This window comes from Empidonax traillii, unplaced genomic scaffold (genome assembly GCF_003031625.1).
Source record: "Empidonax traillii isolate 1590-97213 ecotype Southwest subspecies unplaced genomic scaffold, ASM303162v1 scaffold90:size2128546, whole genome shotgun sequence".
Classification (NCBI taxonomy): domain Eukaryota; kingdom Metazoa; phylum Chordata; class Aves; order Passeriformes; family Tyrannidae; genus Empidonax; species Empidonax traillii.
The window spans coordinates 1,356,671-1,376,324 of NW_020955283.1; the positions used below are offsets into that span (position 1 = coordinate 1,356,671).

Consider the following 19,654-nt stretch of genomic DNA (forward strand, 5'->3'; position numbering starts at 1 on the left):
CTCCAAGTTACACTAAACTCAGTGCCTCCCTTCCAACCCCAACCATTCTATGATTCTTCCAGCTTCTCTTCATGAGTGGCCTGGCTCTGATGAAGGCAAAAACCTAATGCTGCAGAAATTACCCAAACCTCAGTGCTTCCCTGTGGGAAGGATGTTGAAGCCTACTGGGTTTTATCTTCTCAAGCAGGAGGCTTTTCTCTCCCATAGGATTAGTAAGCCTAGCATTTACTGCACATGCTCTTTTTGAAAGCTTGATCCCTTGTGTGTATATAATTCCCCCCTGGGCTGAAGTCCTAGTTTCTAGCTCTCAGAAACAGCTTCTATAGTCAGTCATCTCCTAAAGAAGATGGAGTTTGCATGCCTAAATTAGACTTAGGCAATGGTTTAGGAGGGAGGGGATTCAAGACTTTTTTAGCTGTATCTTAAAGCTCATGCAGCTCCTAATTACCAACATACACTGGGGGTTATTTTAACTGCTCTTAACAAGAACAAAATACAATGCACAGCACTTCAGGAAAATGATTTGGTTTGGAGTGAAAGAAGGAGGGGTGTTTTGTCTTTAGGAGTCGGTGCAGTAAAATCCAAAAGCCACTGTTGTGAAGGGATCAGTTTGTACATGGAACTGAGAACAAAGTGCACAGAGAACAGACCTGTTGAGCAAACGGCTTCCTGTGTTTTATTTCATGGAGGTTCAGAAGGCAAAGCATGAATTCTGGTAATTGCAGGGCAAGCAGCAGCCACTCAGGTGAGGGAGGCAATCAGACTTAAGCAATAACACTTGTGCTTTTGCCTTTTAAGAGTAGTGCAGATCTGTAAGTACCTGGCATAAAAATTCTAGCAGTACTACTAAGAACAGTGGACTACTACGTAATACATTCATACATGTTTCTGTTATACTCAGTTTTTATGTACAGAATACAATTTCTTTCTATGCAGAACTGTACATTTATAGACTCTTCTTTTAATAGGTAAAACAATAAACATAAAACCAACATGGGCCAGCCATATTATAATATAAATCTTGAAGAAGGCAACCTTGTATAGCATACAGTACTATGTGGTTTTCTTTTTTAACTTCTTACAGTGCCTGTTGGAGTCCCTAAACACATCAGCAAACACAAACTAGTTCCATTACATCTCTGTACAGAATTACTTAAATAGACCATCACAGTAGTTTTCTAGATGGTGGTAATATCCCAAATGAGCCTAAATCTTTTTGACATGTAGCAGCATATTTACCATGTTCCCCAGAATGATCTGCATTAGAGGAAATGTGCATTTAACATTATCTTCAGTAGATATTTAAGAAGGTTACTGATACTCAGCTGAAGGCACTTATTAAATACACCACTTTCTCAGTCCCTGGTCCCAGACTGTAAAGCACCTGTTTCAGGAAGATGGTAGGTTTCAGTATTCTTCACTTACCAGGTGTTTAAACCAGGTTTTAAATATAATAAATAATTGGTCAGTATGTCCATTGCTGTATGCTTCTGAGACAAAAGATCACAGTCTGTGCTGTGGTTAACTCTTCCTGCTCATGTACAACTTAACTGGGGAAAACACTGCTGAGAACAGCAAATCTTGGAAGAACAATATCCTGAAGGCAAGGCAAAAGGCCTTCAATCACTGGTAACTTCATGCCAATTTTTCTCTGACAGCCTTTTATATCTTGGTGACATAATTGTTGGGAAACAGACCTTGTTTCCCTCGTAGTCTTCCCGTCCACCAGCCAGAAGGATCTGTAACAAAGACAGGAGGGTAAGTAGTCAGGCTCTGTGAGGCTTTTTGTTACAAAAAAGGTTGGTGCAGCCTTGCAAAGCTGTGCCTCAGTGAGAGCTTTCTTGGGAAGGACTGACATGGTTTGCAGAAACTGAGCTTGCTAATCTTATGGCCACATGACTTTGTCTTAGTATGATGCTTTTGAGACCCAGAGCTGGAACTGGTTAATTACTTTTTAGTTCTTGTTCTGCAGCTGTGGCTTAGGCTGATGTTAATCTAGATGAAAGTCATCTGTGGTAGAATTACTCTGACTAAACTCCCAGCTCTGCAATACCCTGTGATTCTTGTTACTGATCTGTCTCGGACACTCTGTGGAGTGAACTGGTTTGGTTGGTGTGGGGCTGGAGGCTCCTCTGCTCCCTGAGCTATCAGAGAAATTTGCAAGGTGGCCTGGAAAGACTTGTCCTTCCTTCTGGCAGTGAGCCTCCAAGACTGGTACTTAAATAACAAACTTTCTCCCCCATACCTTCTTTGATGATCTCAATCACGTCGTTGGCGTTAAAGCTGAGCTCATCTGTGTCCTGAGCATCGTATGCGTACAGTGCCCTGCACTGAGGTACCTGAGGTTTGGGCTTGGGCTGGGGTTTAGGCCTTCCTCCAGCTGGTGGGGGGCGGTTTGTGGTCTGCCTGCGAGCACTGAGGGGAGAAAAAATGTGTTTCAAAGCCAAGGACTTGAACCTAAGCTTTCTCAAACCCCTCCGTCTCACTGAATTCATTTTAAAAAATATCGCAGAATAAGAGAAAAAGGGTTTTCTTAAATGTCCCAACAATTAAAAACAGCAATATGAGACTTCCCTGTGACAGGAACAGAGTTGCCATTTCTTTCCTGCAGAAATAGAGGGTAAGTACTTCCAAACAGCAGTTCAAATGCAGAGAAGTTTTAGTGCTCAGGCTGAAATGTAAGCAACTGTGTACATGCAGTTCATGCAGATCTTGGTATCTACACAGCTTAGGCTGTCTCTCCCCTTGCCCCAACATCACCAGGGATTTAGTTTTCAATATTAAAAACAAAGTTCTAGCTCACAGGCTTGCTACTTTACCATTCTTGTGACTAAGCTGTAACAGAGACTGCATCTCTTTTAAGTTGCCTCAGACTCCAGGGCCATCTACGGACTTGTTCTGTTACAGCCAACTCTGAAGCAGCAGGGGAGATGCTGCACAAACTGTCACAGCTGTGACCACTCCAAAGATTAGGAAGGGGAAAGAGGGAAGAAATGCATTTTGCCAGCTCATCAGCTAATAAAGGCTGGAAGAGAGAACAGGTATTAGACTCAATATGTCAGTTTAAAATTATTAATAAATGTGCTGAATGACTAAAAAAGGTGTAATGGTGGAGGAGAATGAACTATGTTCATGTCATGTAAATGCCATGATAACATTACACAGAATGTTTTGCAGAAAAGGTTTTGCAGAAAAGGTTTATTTACACAAAGTCCTAGGCTTAATTTTTCTCAACACACCTCTGTCTAGTTCTTTGTGCTGTGAACTGCACCAGAAAATAATCTTTCAAGTATGTGTTATATATTAAGAACTGAAATGCTCTTATCTAATATGCTCTGTAGCATTATATTGACTTTTCCTGAAATGTGTGTTGTGAAACCTGGACCTATGTATGGAAATTAAGGAATTCAGCACAAGTCTTGGAAAAGTAGCTCAGCTTCTGTGCAGCCACAGTAGAACAAGAACAGCTTAACTGAGCTGTTCTGCTGATGGGAACATGCTGGTTTTAATCTTGGTGTTGGACTGGATTATTGGTACCAGTGCATCCTTCTTGGCAGTTTTGCTAAAAATTACCTGAATTCTAACTCTAAAACATCTTATCTGCTTATATACGGCTGTGGTTTTGAAATACTGAATTCACATGACCTGCTACCTTGGCTGGATGACTGGTTGGGATTAGGGACCCAACTGGCCAAGGGTGACAACAGTTTGCAGGAAGTGAGAAGTAGGAAATGCAGTTCAGTGAACATGTGGGTTGTACCCAACAGGGAGCAACTGCTATATTGGAATGTTAAACTCTAAGACAGGACTTTGCCAGGCCCTTTTTAGATGTTCCTTTACCTTACAGAGTAACATCCATGTTGTTTGCCTACAGCTGTGGCTCACTTTGAAAGAATTAAAAGCACAACAAAACTGAAAGAACAAAATAAACAACCCTTGCTCCCCAACTTCTTCTTCCTTTCTTCTTCAGAATTGTGAAGTCTTACTAAGTGCTCTTTTATCTTACTTACACCTTGCTCTAGAGAAGCTTAGCTTCCGTGAAATCCATCTGGAGGAGGAGTGATGGATGCCTGTTCCCTTCTTGTTGTGGCTGCAGTTACTGCTCTGGCTCTTTTCTACCACTCTGTGTGTCCACAGTTACTGGTGACAACAGTCAGGATGTTCTAACACTGTGTGTTTTATTGTTTGCCGTTTTCCTTCCCTTGGACTACACTGACCATAGGTTAAGTGTTAACTGAGTAACAGAAGCTTTAATACTTCCTAATCATTCTTGTTAACTCCTGGCACTGAAACAGAGGGGGTTGTTGGTGCACACCCACAGCACTGGGAACTGTGGTATGTGATGTAAATTATCTTTTTAAACCAACCTATCCTCATGTACTGGGTGGCTGCTGCATTTTATAGCAATGCATGTGTCAGTCACAGTTGCTGACAGAAATCACAAAGGGCTTTATCCTATAGCTCATGAGTTTTTGTGTAGTCTCCAGACAAAGTAGAGTCTAGTATTAGTAAAACAGCTTTAACAAAAGAAGGTGGCATGCACTGAGAAAATTTCACCACTTAAAGACATGGAAGTTATTACAAGATGGAGATGTCTGAAGGTGTTAGCATGTGCTGACACTATTGAAATTGTTAAAATAACTAGCAGTGGCCACTTGTTTCTGATTTCTTTCGTGTTTGAAGATTAAACAGAAAAATGCTCTTAATATGCTTGAATGGCTAACACTTGGTGCATAGTGGAGAAAAATTACTGCTATTAGTAAAACTGAAAAAGGCCTCTTTATGTGCCTAATTCTGCTCAAGGGCTCTTTGTGTTTAGGAACTAGAAAGACTCTACTTAGGAACCCTGTGCACTTTTGATACTCCAAATCTATCAATGGTGCAGACTTATGTATTATTTGATTTCTGTGAGGTGTATAACGCTCACTACAAGCAACACTAATATGCTAAATCAGCCAGTTGGATCATACAGGAAAAAATGCTTAGGCCAACAGGAGAATTTAGTGCAGGGAGATTTTCTGTTGACTGACAGCTGAGAGTAGTCTGTTTATACAAGAAGTTCATCTTGATATCATTAAAAATAAATTGGGGTTTTTTTTCTGCCTCTGAAGAACCCTCATTTATGTAGATCACTGGAGAAGGGCACTGAGCTGTTCCACATAATCTCAGAGTATTTCAGGTGTTAAGGGGCTGCAGGAGGTCAGGTGGAAACCTGGTGAAAGTTTGACTAAACCTTGATTTCTCCCAGATTACCCCCAGTGCTAGTTCTTGTACATTTAGCAAAATGATTTGCTATTAGGCCTGGGAGTTTGGGTCCCAACTGGCAGCTCTGAGTAAAAGCACCGTGACTGCTGAAGTGTCAGTAAGGAGCAACAACCCTCCCTGAATGGGGCATGTCACTGCTGTGTTACTGCAGTTCACAGTGTATAGGAGGGGAAAAGATGGGATTCTTGGGAGACTTTTAAATACTTGGGCCCTTCCTTAGCCAAATTCATACTACAGCAGTGTCTCTGGTTTTACTTCAAACTTCTCCATCACCCCCCGGGGGTATGTGGTGCTCCAGCTGTAGTGGGAAGCAAAGACTCTGCCCTGAGTCACTCAGGACACTGGTGCCAGACAAAGCCAACTCCTGCCAGGGGTGTCTGCATGGAGGGGTTCCCACTGCACAGCAGGGAAAGAGCTGGTGGAAGGGAGGGAAAGGGAGGGACTGTTTGGAGGAAGAGAAGCTGAGGAGGACACTGAACTGTCATTTACAAGTAGAGTTCTTCATAGGAAAAACTCGAATTCCCTTCAATAGGAAAAACTCAGTGTTATTTGGACAAAGATGTAAGAATGACTGTTCAACACAGTGGGGTTTTCCTATGTAACAAGGGGATTTTTATCAGGTGTTTGTTTACTTGAAGAGCTGTGGAGTATAGACTTGTGTCTGCACTAACCATTACTCTGCAAAGTTACTACGTAACACCTTAGCACAGTGGATTTTTATTCTTATCTGCTAATGTAACTTCCCTTGATTTAATATGCTCTGGGACAACCAGGTGTAACTAATTGTAATTAATCTGAGACTTGGTTCTATCAGAATTAAATCACACTGTTTGTGTTATCAGCAAATTGCTGCTTCTCAACCACATTCTTCTGCTTAGGCAGCAGTCTTTGACAGGTAAGTAACACTCAGATTCCCACTACAGTAAAGCTCCACTGGACTGGAATAAGGGCTGAGTTAAAGTAGAAACTGGTAGGTCATTGAAAAACTCGAAGGCCTTAAAAATTTTAACATTCAAATTTAAGATATTAAACTAGAACTGCTTCACCTTTATTGCTAAAGGTCTATGATGGAATATGTGTTTGGAATCTTATGGAAGATGATGATACCCCTGAGTACAGCTCAATAGCACAATCTGGTCATCTATGTACAGTGTTATCAGTCACCGACAGTTTGTGTGTGAAGCTATTAACAAAAAATAGACATCTTTTTATCAGATTCGATGTAAAATCTTACCCAGCTGCTCCTTGGTCAGGTACTTTCAAGAAATCCAAGCTTTCTGGTTGCTGCGAGATCCTGCCTGACCCTCCTGACATTTGCCGTGGCAAAGCTGGTCGTGTCATACTCGTGTACAGGTTTTTTGGAGTGGCCCATTGATTTCCTGGAACATGAGGATGGGCTGTGGGCTGCAGGGGATTTATTACTCCATTTTGCTGCTGACCTAGAAGTAAATAAAGTGTGAACACCTCCAGACCAAACTCTAGTTCAATAAAGGTAACCTTTCCCCTGTGTTGATGGCCAGCTCTCAGGTTCCACTTTCAGAGCCTGAAAACAAATTCACGTTCAGATGGTGATTTATTCCCAGTTTCTGGTCTGCTGATGATCTGTTTTGGGTTCACAACTTCTTGGACTTGTGCTCAAGTTTCAGACTTTGGGCTTTGAATGTTACAAGCAAACAAGAGGATTGGCTCTCAGCCAAATTCAGCTGTTAGTGAATGTGGTGCCACTCTTTAAAACACTGCATAACTTTTTATCCAGATAAGGGTTAATCTCAATTGCTGGGAGTCTTTTCTTCTTATTCTTGTGAAGTTCATACTCACTCTACCACTTATTCAGGGAATTTGATTGGGTTTTTTTAAGTTGGTATAACTACTTACCTATTTTAATAAGCGGGGGGGATTTAATTAGCTTTGTTTAAGAAAATCCACCTTGCTGCTACTTCCATTGTTGAAAACGAGTTTGAATTCTCTAGATGATGACATGGGTAAATGCCATTAAATAAATAATTATTCCCCTAAATTGAATTTAAGGCAAACCCATGTCTCAGCTACTTGCAGGATCAGGGCCTAAGGAGCTTTGCATTCCTAAAGCCCCTACTGAATAAAATGGGAGCTAGGCTTATATTCAAAATTAGTTTAGTGATGTGGGTGACCCTGTCCTTTTTCCACTGTGATTATTAGCAGAATGAATAGCTGTGCATAGAGGAGAATTCATAATCGTGACACTGGGAAAAACCTTACTGTTTTCAACAGTATCTGCTTCTGGTATTCTCTTGATACTGCAGCAGAGCTTAAGTAGTTATAAATAAACCTCACTTTGTAATGTACATCACAGACATTATGGTTACATAAATAAAGGTTTGGGTTCTTCTGAACACAGACATAACAGTCCTTTCAGCTACTGGACCATTGATTTCAAAACAGGTCTGAAAACAGCAGAATCCCTTTCAAATGCTCAGGGACAGTAGCCCCCAGTGTTATTGTTCACTATCTTTTTTTGCTGACAGGTCAGCTCCTTACAGTAATTTCCACTTCAAGCAGTTCTTGCAGATCACACAGTCCTGAGTTTGACTCATACAGCTGTGAGGATTTGGAATTGTCTGGTTAATCTGGTGACCAAGACTGGTCACACCCCCAACTTCCACCACTACCATTGTGCTTCTCAATAAACAGCAACTGACTGAAAGAGAACCCTTTGTTAAAAAAAAACAGTACTATAAGAGTGTAAGTAAAAAAAAAAAAAAACACCTCTTGGGAAACGTTGGGTCAGTGGAATATTGTTCTGCCCTCTGAGTTCACAGGCAAAATTAATCATATCTCCCAAGGGCAGAAGTAAAACACCCTAAAATGACATCAGTCCCATGCAGAAAAAGCCAGGCTGTTTACTGGCACAGCTGATCTGTCCCAGCACACACCAGAGTTGGTTACATGTTTATCAGGGCAGGACAATGAGACATAAATTGCATTCTGTGGTTTACTGGCACTGAAAGCAGTTTCACTGCAAAGCATTGTCTGTGGCTTGACAAGCACACAGCTTTTACCCCAGAAAGTGAAGAAGCCTACAGGGTTAGTTTTAGTGGCTGAACAAGTAAGCATCCACAACAACAGGGACACCTCTGGGGGAATACCAGTTTGATTGTCTGCAGACTCCAATAATACACTTAATAAAATGCCTACAAATATATGTTTTCCAGTCAGGATCTTTTAAAGAGCAATTTAAACCTTTACTGCGATTTTTTTAATGGACAAAAATTATCAAGTGACAAGAGTAAAGCAAAAGTCTCAATTTGGAATTTTGCTTTGCCTGAGGCTAAGAGGACTTACCAGGAGGAGGTGGTGCAGCTCTCATTGGGTAAGTCTGACTTTGAGACCTATTGGAATACCCTCGACTTTGGGTAAGGTTCCGTCTAGTAGGACCTAAAAGAAATCAGAAACATTCTGTTGCCCTTTCACAGTTACTTTAATTAGGTAAGTCCTTGTGGCTGCCAGAGCCCCTACTCTGGCTGTTCAGAGCCTTAGGTGTAACAAGGATGACTTTGCCATATTCTCCCTTTTGCGATCCAGTTCAACCACAGGATATAAAGCAAAGCTGTCTCACAACTACAGTAAACGAGGCCCAAAACACCTGAGCTTTATGAACTTGTTCGTAGCCATGGATAACTGGCACAGCAGTACTTTTGACTATGCTGCTTCTGAACAGCAATTAGCATGAGAGAAAGGTAGGGCAGAAAATTCAAGAGGCTGATGTATTTGCAGCTCAGTCTTTGGTGATGTACAGATACAACATTTCTTCATGTCACTACCTGTCCTGATGCAGACCTTCCATCAGCAGGTGCGTAGGAACTGCAGAAGCGCAGAGCAGAGTGAAACTGCCCCAAAATGCTTGGCTAACAGTACCCTTTGTACTATGTCACATGGTTACATGCCCTCATTTCTTCTGCTGCAAGGGAAAGAATTTCAGGCATTTCAGAAACCACTGGTACATAGGGAAAGGAACAAAATTTCAGCACAACTGTAAAGCAGCAAGGAATTCTGCTCTATCATTAGGATCACCTTTTAAGTGTTACAGAAAAATAATTAAAAGGGTGGTGAGGCTAAAGCCAAGCAAGGACAGAAAGCGTGAACTATTCTGTAATTTCTAGAGGAAGTTCCTACTCACGGGAATTCTTTGGCAGCCCTGGCCCGATGCTGATCTGCAGCACTTTGTTACTTGGCTTGAGAAGGGCCACGTCTCCTTGGCCCTGCATAAACTGCACTTGTCGAGAGCCACCACTGCTCCAGGGCCCCCAGCTCTCCTTCTTCAGCTTCACTTCAAGTCTAAAAGAAGCAGGGGAACACATGAATTAAACCCAGCATTTTTGTGTCAAATCAAGACAACATCACTTGGCAGCAGATAACAGAAATATGAAAACGCAGAGCTTAGACTGAGAATCTGTATTCCCTGAGTGACTTAGCTGACATAAACCTCCTAATTAACTTATTTTCATGCCTTTTTTTTTTTTTTAATGTTCTTCTTAATTGATGTTTTAACTTTCCTGGAAGAGCTACTCAAAGGAGGTTTAAGATGCCCAAGAGAGGACAGAGAGCTTTGAAGAAAAATGTGCCAAGGTCCAAGAGATGTGTCTGCCCTCAGACATCGCTGCCTCTGCAGCAGACTCTACTGGAGCAGCCAGAATGCTCCACTTCTAAACACTCTCCTACATGTACAGTTAGGTGTAGATAGATATCAGATGTACAGCTGTATATACACTGGCATGTGTATGCTTTGGGGCAGGCCTTGTGCATGTTTTGAGAGTGAATGTTTTGGACACATACACTTCAATCTTTTCAATTTACATTTCTTTCCATGTAAGCACACACACACTATATATATTACATACATCCATATACATGCATTATATATATATATATATATATTCTTTCCACACTATCCATCTGCTCTGAACTGTGCTCAGATATGAGATTAAAAAAAATTCTATTTTGTTTTCGGGCAAGACCTCAGAAGTGTAATACTTGAATCTTACATGAATAAAAAAATGAACTCCTGGTCCTGGCTTCGGATTCTCAGTGTACAGCAGTATATGCTGCAAAAATGTCCCACACTTCAACTGTCCTTCTACACCCTTTCCAGATGAAAATAATGATCTCCAGTAGCCTTGTATTTCTTCCAGTTTTTTGAAGGCAGTAAAATAAACATGCAAATCCAAGGCCTGCTGCTGCTCATCTGTTTAATGGGCAGAAGTATCAACAAAAGCACATGTTTGCTGGGATAGTTTCCAGGATGTCCTTAGAGCTCAAATGCACATCAGACACTCTGAAGGTTTTCAGGCTTGTTTCTAAAAAAACTGTTCCCAATATAATTTAATAATGGGCGTTTTTTAGAATTATTCTTTCACCCTGCAGTGTTTTGCACCAACAAACCAACTTCAGAATTTCAGATTGTTATAATCCTAACCTGTTCTTCTGACAAGGCAACCACAAAGTCTGGTCTCCCTGCACATACATATTTTTACACTATGCTACCTCCTATTATTTTAAAATAAAGCATAGTGTCAGGGGCTCCACAACTAGCACTCATTTGCCTTGGCAGCAAGAACAAAGATTATTTATCCTCAAAGGCCCATTGAAAAAAGCTGTAACTCACGTATTGCTAAATTTCAGAGGTAGTTTTCTTTGTGTTTTCTCTTCATATCGTTTTGATAAGAGGCTTAAAAACTCAGTTTTGAAGACTGATTCAAGCAAACTGTCATATTCCTCTTCATGTAGAATGAAAATGTCATCCTGCATGGTGCTGCAAGGAAATCAGATCATATCCCAGTCAGTTCCAAATTTCATCAGCAAATACAGCCAGCATTATAATGACATTTCACAAAGCACTCATGGGTAATTTTTAAAAACATAACAAAGTCCAAGCAGCATTAAGTATGGAGCTTTGCTTTCTGAGAACAGGTTTTTTTCAGAAATAACTGAAACAATCCCTTCTGAGACAGGAATACCACTTAGTAACTTCACAATAATTGCTGCTAGCAAAAACCCACGTGCTCTTAAAGCTGCATCCCTGCTCAGACACATCAGTACTGATTTAACAGATCCCTTGATCAAGACTCGTTTTTAACTCAGGCCACGGTAACATAAGAGAGAAAAGCCCTTGTGCACCCATAGGTTCTTTAAGGTTTGGTTTTGGAGGAATACCTGGACAGTTTGATAGCTTGCAGTTCTGAGTTTATGCAAACATCAACGTTTTTTACAACAAAGTCAAATCTAGAAGCTAAATTCAAAACATTATTCGACTTTAAGTAGCATACATATTTCCTCTGAACTGAAGCACATCTGGACGTGCTTCAGCAGGTTCTGTGGAGCTGTTATTTACATGTGAGAAGAGTGTAACAGCTTTCACCAGCAGCCCTGCTCTGCCTGCCTCAGTGTGACACTGCCTTTGGAATGCCACAGGCCAGGCTCAAGTGTCTGCCTGCAATCCAGGTGTGCACAGCACACAGCAGACGCGTTCCACTCCCATCTTTGACCTAGATCTACCAGAGTTGTTTTATGGCAAGCAGCTTTAAAAATCTGTATGATAAACAAACCACGGATTTTGAAAGTGGTACTGTGAGCAGACATATCTTGCAGACCTGTCCCTAATCTTATGAAATCTGCTGGTTTTGAGTACTGGAAAATGCCTGTGAGAAGATTTCAGGCCATGCTAATGGGAATGTTTTATGAGCATATACTAAAAAGGCTTTGAAAAAATAGTAATTTATTTTAATATTTGAAGTAAACTTGTTGCTCTGAATCAGTATTCTTGTCTATTAAATTACACTCAGCTCTCAGCTCTGATAAACTGCAATAACAAATTAGGAGGTATCCAGAGACTTTGTCCACTCATCATCAAAGGGATGAAATGACATAGGCAAGAATCCACTGCTCTCATGGGCAGTTTCTTCCTGTTTCTGCTCACCTAACTGGGTTTCTCAGTTCTGTGTGGACACCTCAGACATCTCCTGCAATCTGATTTAGCTTGACATTGTCAAAAGAAGTGATGTGAAATCCAACTAGAAGTAAAGGTTTTAGTAGCTCAGTAGAGAATGACCCTTTAGGAAGCAGTGGACATGTGCAAGGTATACTTCTGTAAGCAAGAATGACTTCTGGGATACAAGCTTGAGCCAAAATTTAGTAGAACCTGCTTGTGCATGGTGAATATATCCTTCAGAGTATATTTTGGGGGACACACCAGGCAGGTGAGACCCAGTGTAAGTGAATCATTTAAACAACCAGTTAGAAAATGTCTGTGTACTGGCTGTAAATATAAACATCTATTGCTACAACACACTTACTAGTTCCCCCTTCATCATTTAACTTATTTTCCCCATACTACACAAATTTTTCTGCCCATATATCCAATGTACTGACCTTAAAGAAACAGAGAGGATTCTCTCCATCTCCATCCTTCGCTTAAGCACTTCCTTCACTTGGCCTTTCTCTGGGCCCTGCTTTACCTTCTCCCGCCCGATCAGGTAAATGCACTTGGGGGTGAGGACAAGATCTCTCTTCACACTCTGAAACACAACATGGTTTGAAAATGCAGAGCTGTGCAGAGATCACTGCACTGATGTGATGCTGTTCCACACATATCTGAAGTGCTGTGATCTGAGGCAACACTGTTAGTCTTTGGTTCAAGTGACAAAAGTACTGCTGAGGTTAATCACATCAGATGGCACAAGACAGGAGAGTTAGCTTTGTTCCCCATGTCCTAACTAATGCAGCTTTTCTGCCCATAAAGCCTTCATCCTGGGACAGTAGGCCTGGTAACAGCAGTGTTCTGATCACACCTTCTTCCTGAGACAAGAGGTTTGATAACAGCAGTGTTCTGATCACAGGGCTGTAACTGCTTCCCAGTGAGTCTTTAAATCAAAAGCTGGTGTCCTGGATGGTGTGACACCAACCTGCCGGACTTTCTGTTACAGGATGAAGAAGACAGCTCTACATCCCAGCAGAACTAATCACTAGTGGATGTGGCTCTTAAACCCACCTTAAACCTTCTGTCATACTTAGTCACAGTGTCTGCAAAATCAATCTTCTCCCGCTTGCCCACAAACTGGCGCAGCTCTGGGTGGTCCTCCATGCCTATGTAATCTCCCACAAAATTCCTGTTAAGGCTGTTCCGTCTTCTCTCTTTCTTGTTCAGCAACAGATCTGACGCTTAAATACCAAAAATAAACATTGATTAATAGCATTTACTAAATTTCCTGAACTCTTGTGTTTCATACAGAACTTCTTGGCAAGAAGCAATAAACAAATTGTTTATAATATGGAAAAAACAGTGAAGCACTGCTACTAATCCTTAAAATAAGGACGTATGCCATCATTTAATCCATTCCTAATGAAATACGCTGATGGCAAGCTCAGCAGTTCTGGTGAATCAGGAGTACTTCTGGAACTAAGGAATTCCTCATTCATTTCTGAAAATTTAACATTAACTCTTCCAAACACATAACGTTCCTTCACACAATCCAGGTCACACACACAGTTAAGCAGTAGAGTCCTTGGATTGGACTGTATCATCTACAAAACATCCAGATCCTGCATAACTGTGGGAAGGATCTTCTTTTTCGATTCCCCTGGAGCATCTCTGATGTCTGTCCTACTCAGTCTGTCTTTGATTTGAGAGCAAAACACTGCTCAGCCCAAGAAATTTGTGCAGAGCAGTCAACCTCGTCAGTGGTACCTCAGGCATCCAACAGTTTGCAGTCATTCCTAGACAGTCACCTGCACTGTACTGTTTGCCCACAGAGAGGGAGAGATCTCCTTCATCCCTTGCGGGCCTCTCTGTTCCTGGAACCCCGTGTGAAATACCTGCCAACAGCAGTTCTGACCCACCTTCTTCTCTCATCTGGACGTATCTTTTCCTGGCTGCGTATTTCCTCCAAGCCTTCTGGATGGCCCTGGCATACCCATCATACTTCCTCTCCCTCATCTCTTCTAACAAAAAGAGCTGTACAAAGAGACAGTAAAGTGTGTCAAACATTTCACAGGCAAAGTTCAAGAAAAGGCTACATTTGACTTTCCGCAACTCCCCACTCTGGATCCAAGCTGGTGCCTCTACCACAGCTGTGGGAGCAGAGACTGGAATGTTCAGGTGTCCTATTCTGGAAGAAATCTCTGATGCTTGAGAGGTTGTGGCTCTTACCAGTCTACCCATTAAGCTCCAAAGCCCATGAGGAAGGAAGAGGAGCATGGATTCACCCTGAAATATTCTACTGGTGCAACTAAGGTTCTCCACTGGCCATTCATCCAGCCTCCATCTCCACGTTCTCCAAAATTTCCACCTCTCTTGTCAGAATGTCACCACATCTGTGGGGATCTGTGCAATGTATTCACAGGCAACTTTCTTCCCTGATTGAATTTCACTCTCATGTCCACTGGCTCCATCCTCTCTCATCAGTGAAGTTTGTCAGATGGCTGCAGAACTTGCAGAATTTACAACTATGACCTTATATTTCAGAATTATGACATAATAAGATTTTTGGGTCTAAAATATCAGAAATCAAGAGACCATGCTAATTTATCAAAACAGAAATGGAAGGCACATCCCTTTTTTTGAGAATTTCCCAGGTCCCACTAAAATATATGTAAATTTAATGCATTAGAACAACTTCAAAATTATTGCAGGATATAGCATATTTCACTATAGCCTTTTACATGCTTAAATGTTTTTTTTATCTCATTAGAAGCACAAGTGTCTGGCTAAATCACAGCATTCAGTCAGTCCACTGACATGACTGTTGCTTATTATTTCCCACCACTATGTGTTAAATATTCGTAAGAACTTTTCTTCTGTCTTTCAAAAGAGATAAAATTAGTAAAAACAGGTATAAGAAGAAGCAAACCTGAGCATTAGGACTCTTTTTTCCTTTGCTGCTCTAAACCCTGCAAATCCAGAAAAATACTGTTCTTCATATTGATCTTGAAAAGGAAACTTGATCTAGTGCAAACCATTTCCGCAGAACTTGCCTGCTCTGTACAGAGTTATTTATTCAGGTGTGTGATGGAAATGTAAATAAAGAAGCCTCCTTTCTGCCACCCATAAAACCTTATTTCACTGTTGGCAATCCTCCATCTACAGCAAACTTGTTAAAAAGAAGAAATCTCCTCAGGAGCACAAGCACTGGGTAGGGTTTCAGACACAGCTACGAGTGCTCCTGATGCAAAAACACCCTCAGCCCCAGCAGGGCTGTAAGCAACCCTCGTGTGGTTCAGGTTACAGGAACAATATTGGTGTTGTCTCTCATGAACGCTCACACCATTTATTTCTCTAACAACAATGCCAATTGTAAAATCTCAGTGCAACATAATCCATCACCTGCAGCTGAAGGTCGCCGTTAAGGAAGTTCAATTAAATCACTGAGCTAAAATCTCTGTTCTCAAGCTATAAAAATAAAAATACTGCATAAACTCTTCCCTAAAATATGTATTATAAAGCCTTCTTTTGCACTCCTGAGCAAATCAGGTATTTTTCATCTGATTAACCACAGCAGGTGCTCTTTTTGGTGGTAGAAAGAAAAAATTTCATTTACCATCTAAAAGATTATTTTTCTTAAAATCAATATAACCCTAGCCAATATGTTAGTAATATAAGATGAAAGATGACTGTCTCTCTTAATAAAAGATATAAATCAAACTTCAGAATATTCAGCTCACAAAAAACCATTTTCAACTTAAAATAAAAAATACTCTTAGGACTTGTTTACAAAGATATTTCATGGCATTTAAAAAAAATTATGAAAACATACAGTAACTGAAAGAATTAATTTAAATTAAATTGGAAATACAACCCAAAAAATTGTACTATTTCCAGTCAACCTCATGTTTTCCTAACCTGCAGAACTGCCTTTCAGGAAAACTCACAGATACACCATTAAATGGCATATACATGCAACCAGGGCTCAGAATTACCAACATGCATTAGGATGGGAAGAGACAGCCACTGGATAAAAATTTCTTCCTCTTGAAAACAACCTAGCAGCTGTTGGGGTACAGAATATTAACATTTTTGGCCACTTCAGAGTGAAGGGGAACTAGATCCATCAGTCCTATGGGAGCACCTGCCACTATTAGACAGAGGACAGACACCAGGAAATGATTTCATTTCTTTCTTTGAAAAAAACAGAAATAAGACTCACCCCATTTATGGAGGTGAAGCTGACAAAAATCTCTGCTCTTACAAGGGGCATTTCAGGAAAGAGAGATAGTTCCTTGTATGATTTGTTACGTAAAACTGCAAACAATACTACTTTAAATTTTGTATTTGTTTATCCATGAAGCAGCACAATTCAAGAATGCAGCCATCACACAAAAATTATTTTGGTTTCTTTCCTTAATTGTTTATATTATTTATATCAACATGCACCTAAGTATTCTAATAACCTGCATCTTGAGCACTATATGCTGTAGTGTATAAACATGTCTCTCAGATGGCAGGAATGTAAAGTCCCATTATTCCTGAACAATATCTTACCCTATTTATGGTAGAAACAACACAATTCCTATTATGACTTGGAGAAGCATTATTTTTTTTTTCTTTTAACAAATTTCTTCCTGTGTGACTGGGCACAGCAGTGTCATGGTCTGAATTACTATTGCTCTGCAGAGCAAAAATATGCTCCTGGAACAGAAAATGATAAATGATAGAAGTGGTCTGCTTTTATTTTAAAATGTAACTTCAGTTAAAGCACAAACTAAGTCCTATGGCTTCTGATGCATAAGGAATAAATGATGGTGAGAAGAGCACAGATTTTCCTTAACAACTTTCCAGAATAGCAATGTAAAAAAACTTCTTTCCAACAGATTTTATACAGTTCAGTAGCCACGGGATCAAAATAGCCCCATGATGCCTTCTCTTTGAATGGGATTTCAAGCTGCAGTCATTCTGGAACATTGATTTACTCAATGCTGCATAACATATCCTTACTAACTGGGGACCATGCAACCTTCATCAGTAGTTCTTGTACTGAGGAAAGGACCAGTTTTCTTGGGTAATGGTCACAGATGTTCTCATGCCATGGTATTCCTTCATATGACAGATTGGACGTCACTTTGTGCAACCTGCCACCAAAGCATCTTCACATCCCATCTCCTCTTCTTGATGCATTTGATGCTGTTTGTATTTGTGTCAAAGTCATGCAGTGGCCTCATGTAGTGTGCCTGTTGTAAAAGTGCCTCAAATTTCTGTACAGTGTCAACAGCAGACCTGCCCAGCTTCTCTTAAACTCTTATTCTTCTCCCACCTCAGCAGATTCCATCCTCAGTTTCTGGGCAGGACTTTATTTCAGCAAAACATTTGCATACGTAAAGAATCATGTTCTGCCACACTTACAGACTCCGGAGCTTTGATGAAGACTTTGGATTTCCCAAGCTGGTACTGGTCAGGATCCATGTTGACTGACTGAAGCAGGTGGAGGACTCCTTGTTTCTCTTCTCCTTTCCAAGAAGGCCAGGTTGCTTTTGTCAGAATGGCGTACCTTAACCATCAAGGAGGAGAGATTAAGACCTGGCATCCAACAGCAGCAGGATACCACTGACTCTTGGTCAGCATTACCCTGGGGAGAGTTAACAACTGGAGCAGGACTCAGAGCTTGGTGTGTGCCGAGATGCAGAGTAATAAGAAGTTTCTTGTTTAGTGAGACCAAACAAGGCAATGAGAAGGACAATAGTGCCCTGGAGTCTCCCATTTCCAGATGCTATGCTGCTGTTTGGTAACTGCAGCAGTCAATTGCAGGAAGTTCTGCTGTGATCTGCTGACACTCAGGGTGAGGTTATTCACATATGGTCCAGCTCTGAGTACCTACATCCTTGGTATTCTACATCCATTCCCAAGCACGTGTGACCAGTTTCTCACTCAAGCCCTCTGAGTCTCTTTTTGGTTGCAAAGGTCTTTTCTGTTTCTAAGCAAGAACTGGTGCTCCTGACCCAGTGCTGGGCTGTGTTTAGCAAGGAGCCACTCTTGGCTCTGTCTCAGCCTTTGGCTTGGCCAAGATGGAGGCAACAGTGATGCTGGAGCTATGTGGAGGGAACACTGGGAACTGATCCCACAGAGGGCTAGGGAAGGAGCAGGGAAGTGCTGTAATAACACCGAGTAGAGAGAAAGAAGCAGTAGCCTTCTCTCTCATGGTATTCTCTATAATCCCTGAGAATGAAGCAGATGCCAGGTTTTAGCCCCTTTAAACTGTCCACTTTTTCAGGCTTAACTTGGGCTTTTGAAACTGCCAGCCTGGAGTTACAAAGCTGCCTTGTTCCACTGACCACCAAAGGAGCACTTGATGGGCTTTAGCTGCCTCAGTGTATCAATGGATAAGTAACTTCTTTAGCAGCAGCTATTTAGACTTCTGTGACAACAAGACTGGAGAACAGCTAAATATGTTGTGACAAATCTCTCCCTGAAATCTTTTATGTTCTTTACTCTTGACAATGTCTTTTTAATGCTTTAAGTGTACTTAAGTTATATAAACTAAATCATGCTTATTAGTAAAACTGTTCAACAAATGAAAAAAGTGATAATGTATGGAGTTTAGTTTGTTATAATTTCCAAGTTCTTAAGATGATTTAGGCAGCTCCTAATAAAATGTTTTCAAAAAGCACCCCAGGAATTGCTGGAAAATACATTAAAGGAATGTTGATTACTCATAATATCTAAAAGGTTATCCAGCCAGGAAGCAGAGACAGTGTCATGCAACTTAAGTAACAAGACCACAAAAAGAAAAATAGCAAACAGTTAAAAAGAAATGGCTCACAAATACCTCTGAAGAGAGGGCACATGAGAAGAGAATGATAACTGATGAATAATTTAGTAGGATTGAAAACACTGATGTTCTCATGTTCAAATCTATCAGTTAACAAATGCATGGGTACTATGCTTGATGGTGTGATAAATTAGCTCTTACACCACCTTAAATATAGCAGTTTATTACACTGCTATATTTATAGTGTATATTTATTATATAAACATCATCTATGTTTACAGACAATGTGCACACTTACATATTTATGTAATTTATCAGTATTATGGGATAAATAGATGCAACCCAGTAAGGAGCTTTTAAATTAAAGTAAGTCCCAGCTCATTTATTTAACCTCTTTTGCAGGTTCATCATGCACCACCCACAGCATAGGTGGATCTAAGCAAATCTGAAGATAAAGGAGCTGAGGTTAATAAAGGAGTTTGAAACTGCTACCTTCCACACGTGACATGAGAACGTGACATGACATTTCAGCATGTTAGAAAGTCTCTCCTACATCTCCTGAACTCTTAAGACCTTTTAATATAAGTAAAGATCTTGGGTACAAATTGATAGATTTGAAATTCTCCTTTTTTATCAAATAAACTTCATACATTTTACTG

General features: G+C 40.7%; 1 protein-coding gene across 4 annotated transcripts in view; it reads right to left on the minus strand.

Annotated features, from left to right (window-relative positions):
- Positions 1-653: 653 nt before the first annotated feature.
- Positions 654-19,654, minus strand: part of MYO1E (myosin IE) — an 81,144-nt gene continuing 62,143 nt past the window's right edge. For 2 of the 4 annotated variants that reach the window (XM_027881538.1, XM_027881539.1), the window contains exons 19-28: positions 17,633-17,777; positions 14,137-14,251; positions 13,289-13,458; positions 12,670-12,815; positions 10,907-11,053; positions 9,422-9,579; positions 8,587-8,679; positions 6,500-6,704; positions 2,246-2,415; positions 654-1,739 (exon numbers count right to left, since the gene is read on the minus strand). In XM_027881538.1, coding sequence (XP_027737339.1) covers positions 1,663-1,739; positions 2,246-2,415; positions 6,500-6,704; positions 8,587-8,679; positions 9,422-9,579; positions 10,907-11,053; positions 12,670-12,815; positions 13,289-13,458; positions 14,137-14,251; positions 17,633-17,777 — 1,426 coding nt within the window. In that variant the 3' untranslated portion in view covers positions 654-1,662. Of the gene's footprint in view, positions 1,740-2,245; positions 2,416-2,446; positions 3,026-6,499; positions 6,705-8,586; positions 8,680-9,421; positions 9,580-10,906; positions 11,054-12,669; positions 12,816-13,288; positions 13,459-14,136; positions 14,252-17,632; positions 17,778-19,654 lie in introns of those variants that run through there. The other 2 variants (XR_003570992.1, XM_027881540.1) reach the window with 2 other exon arrangements.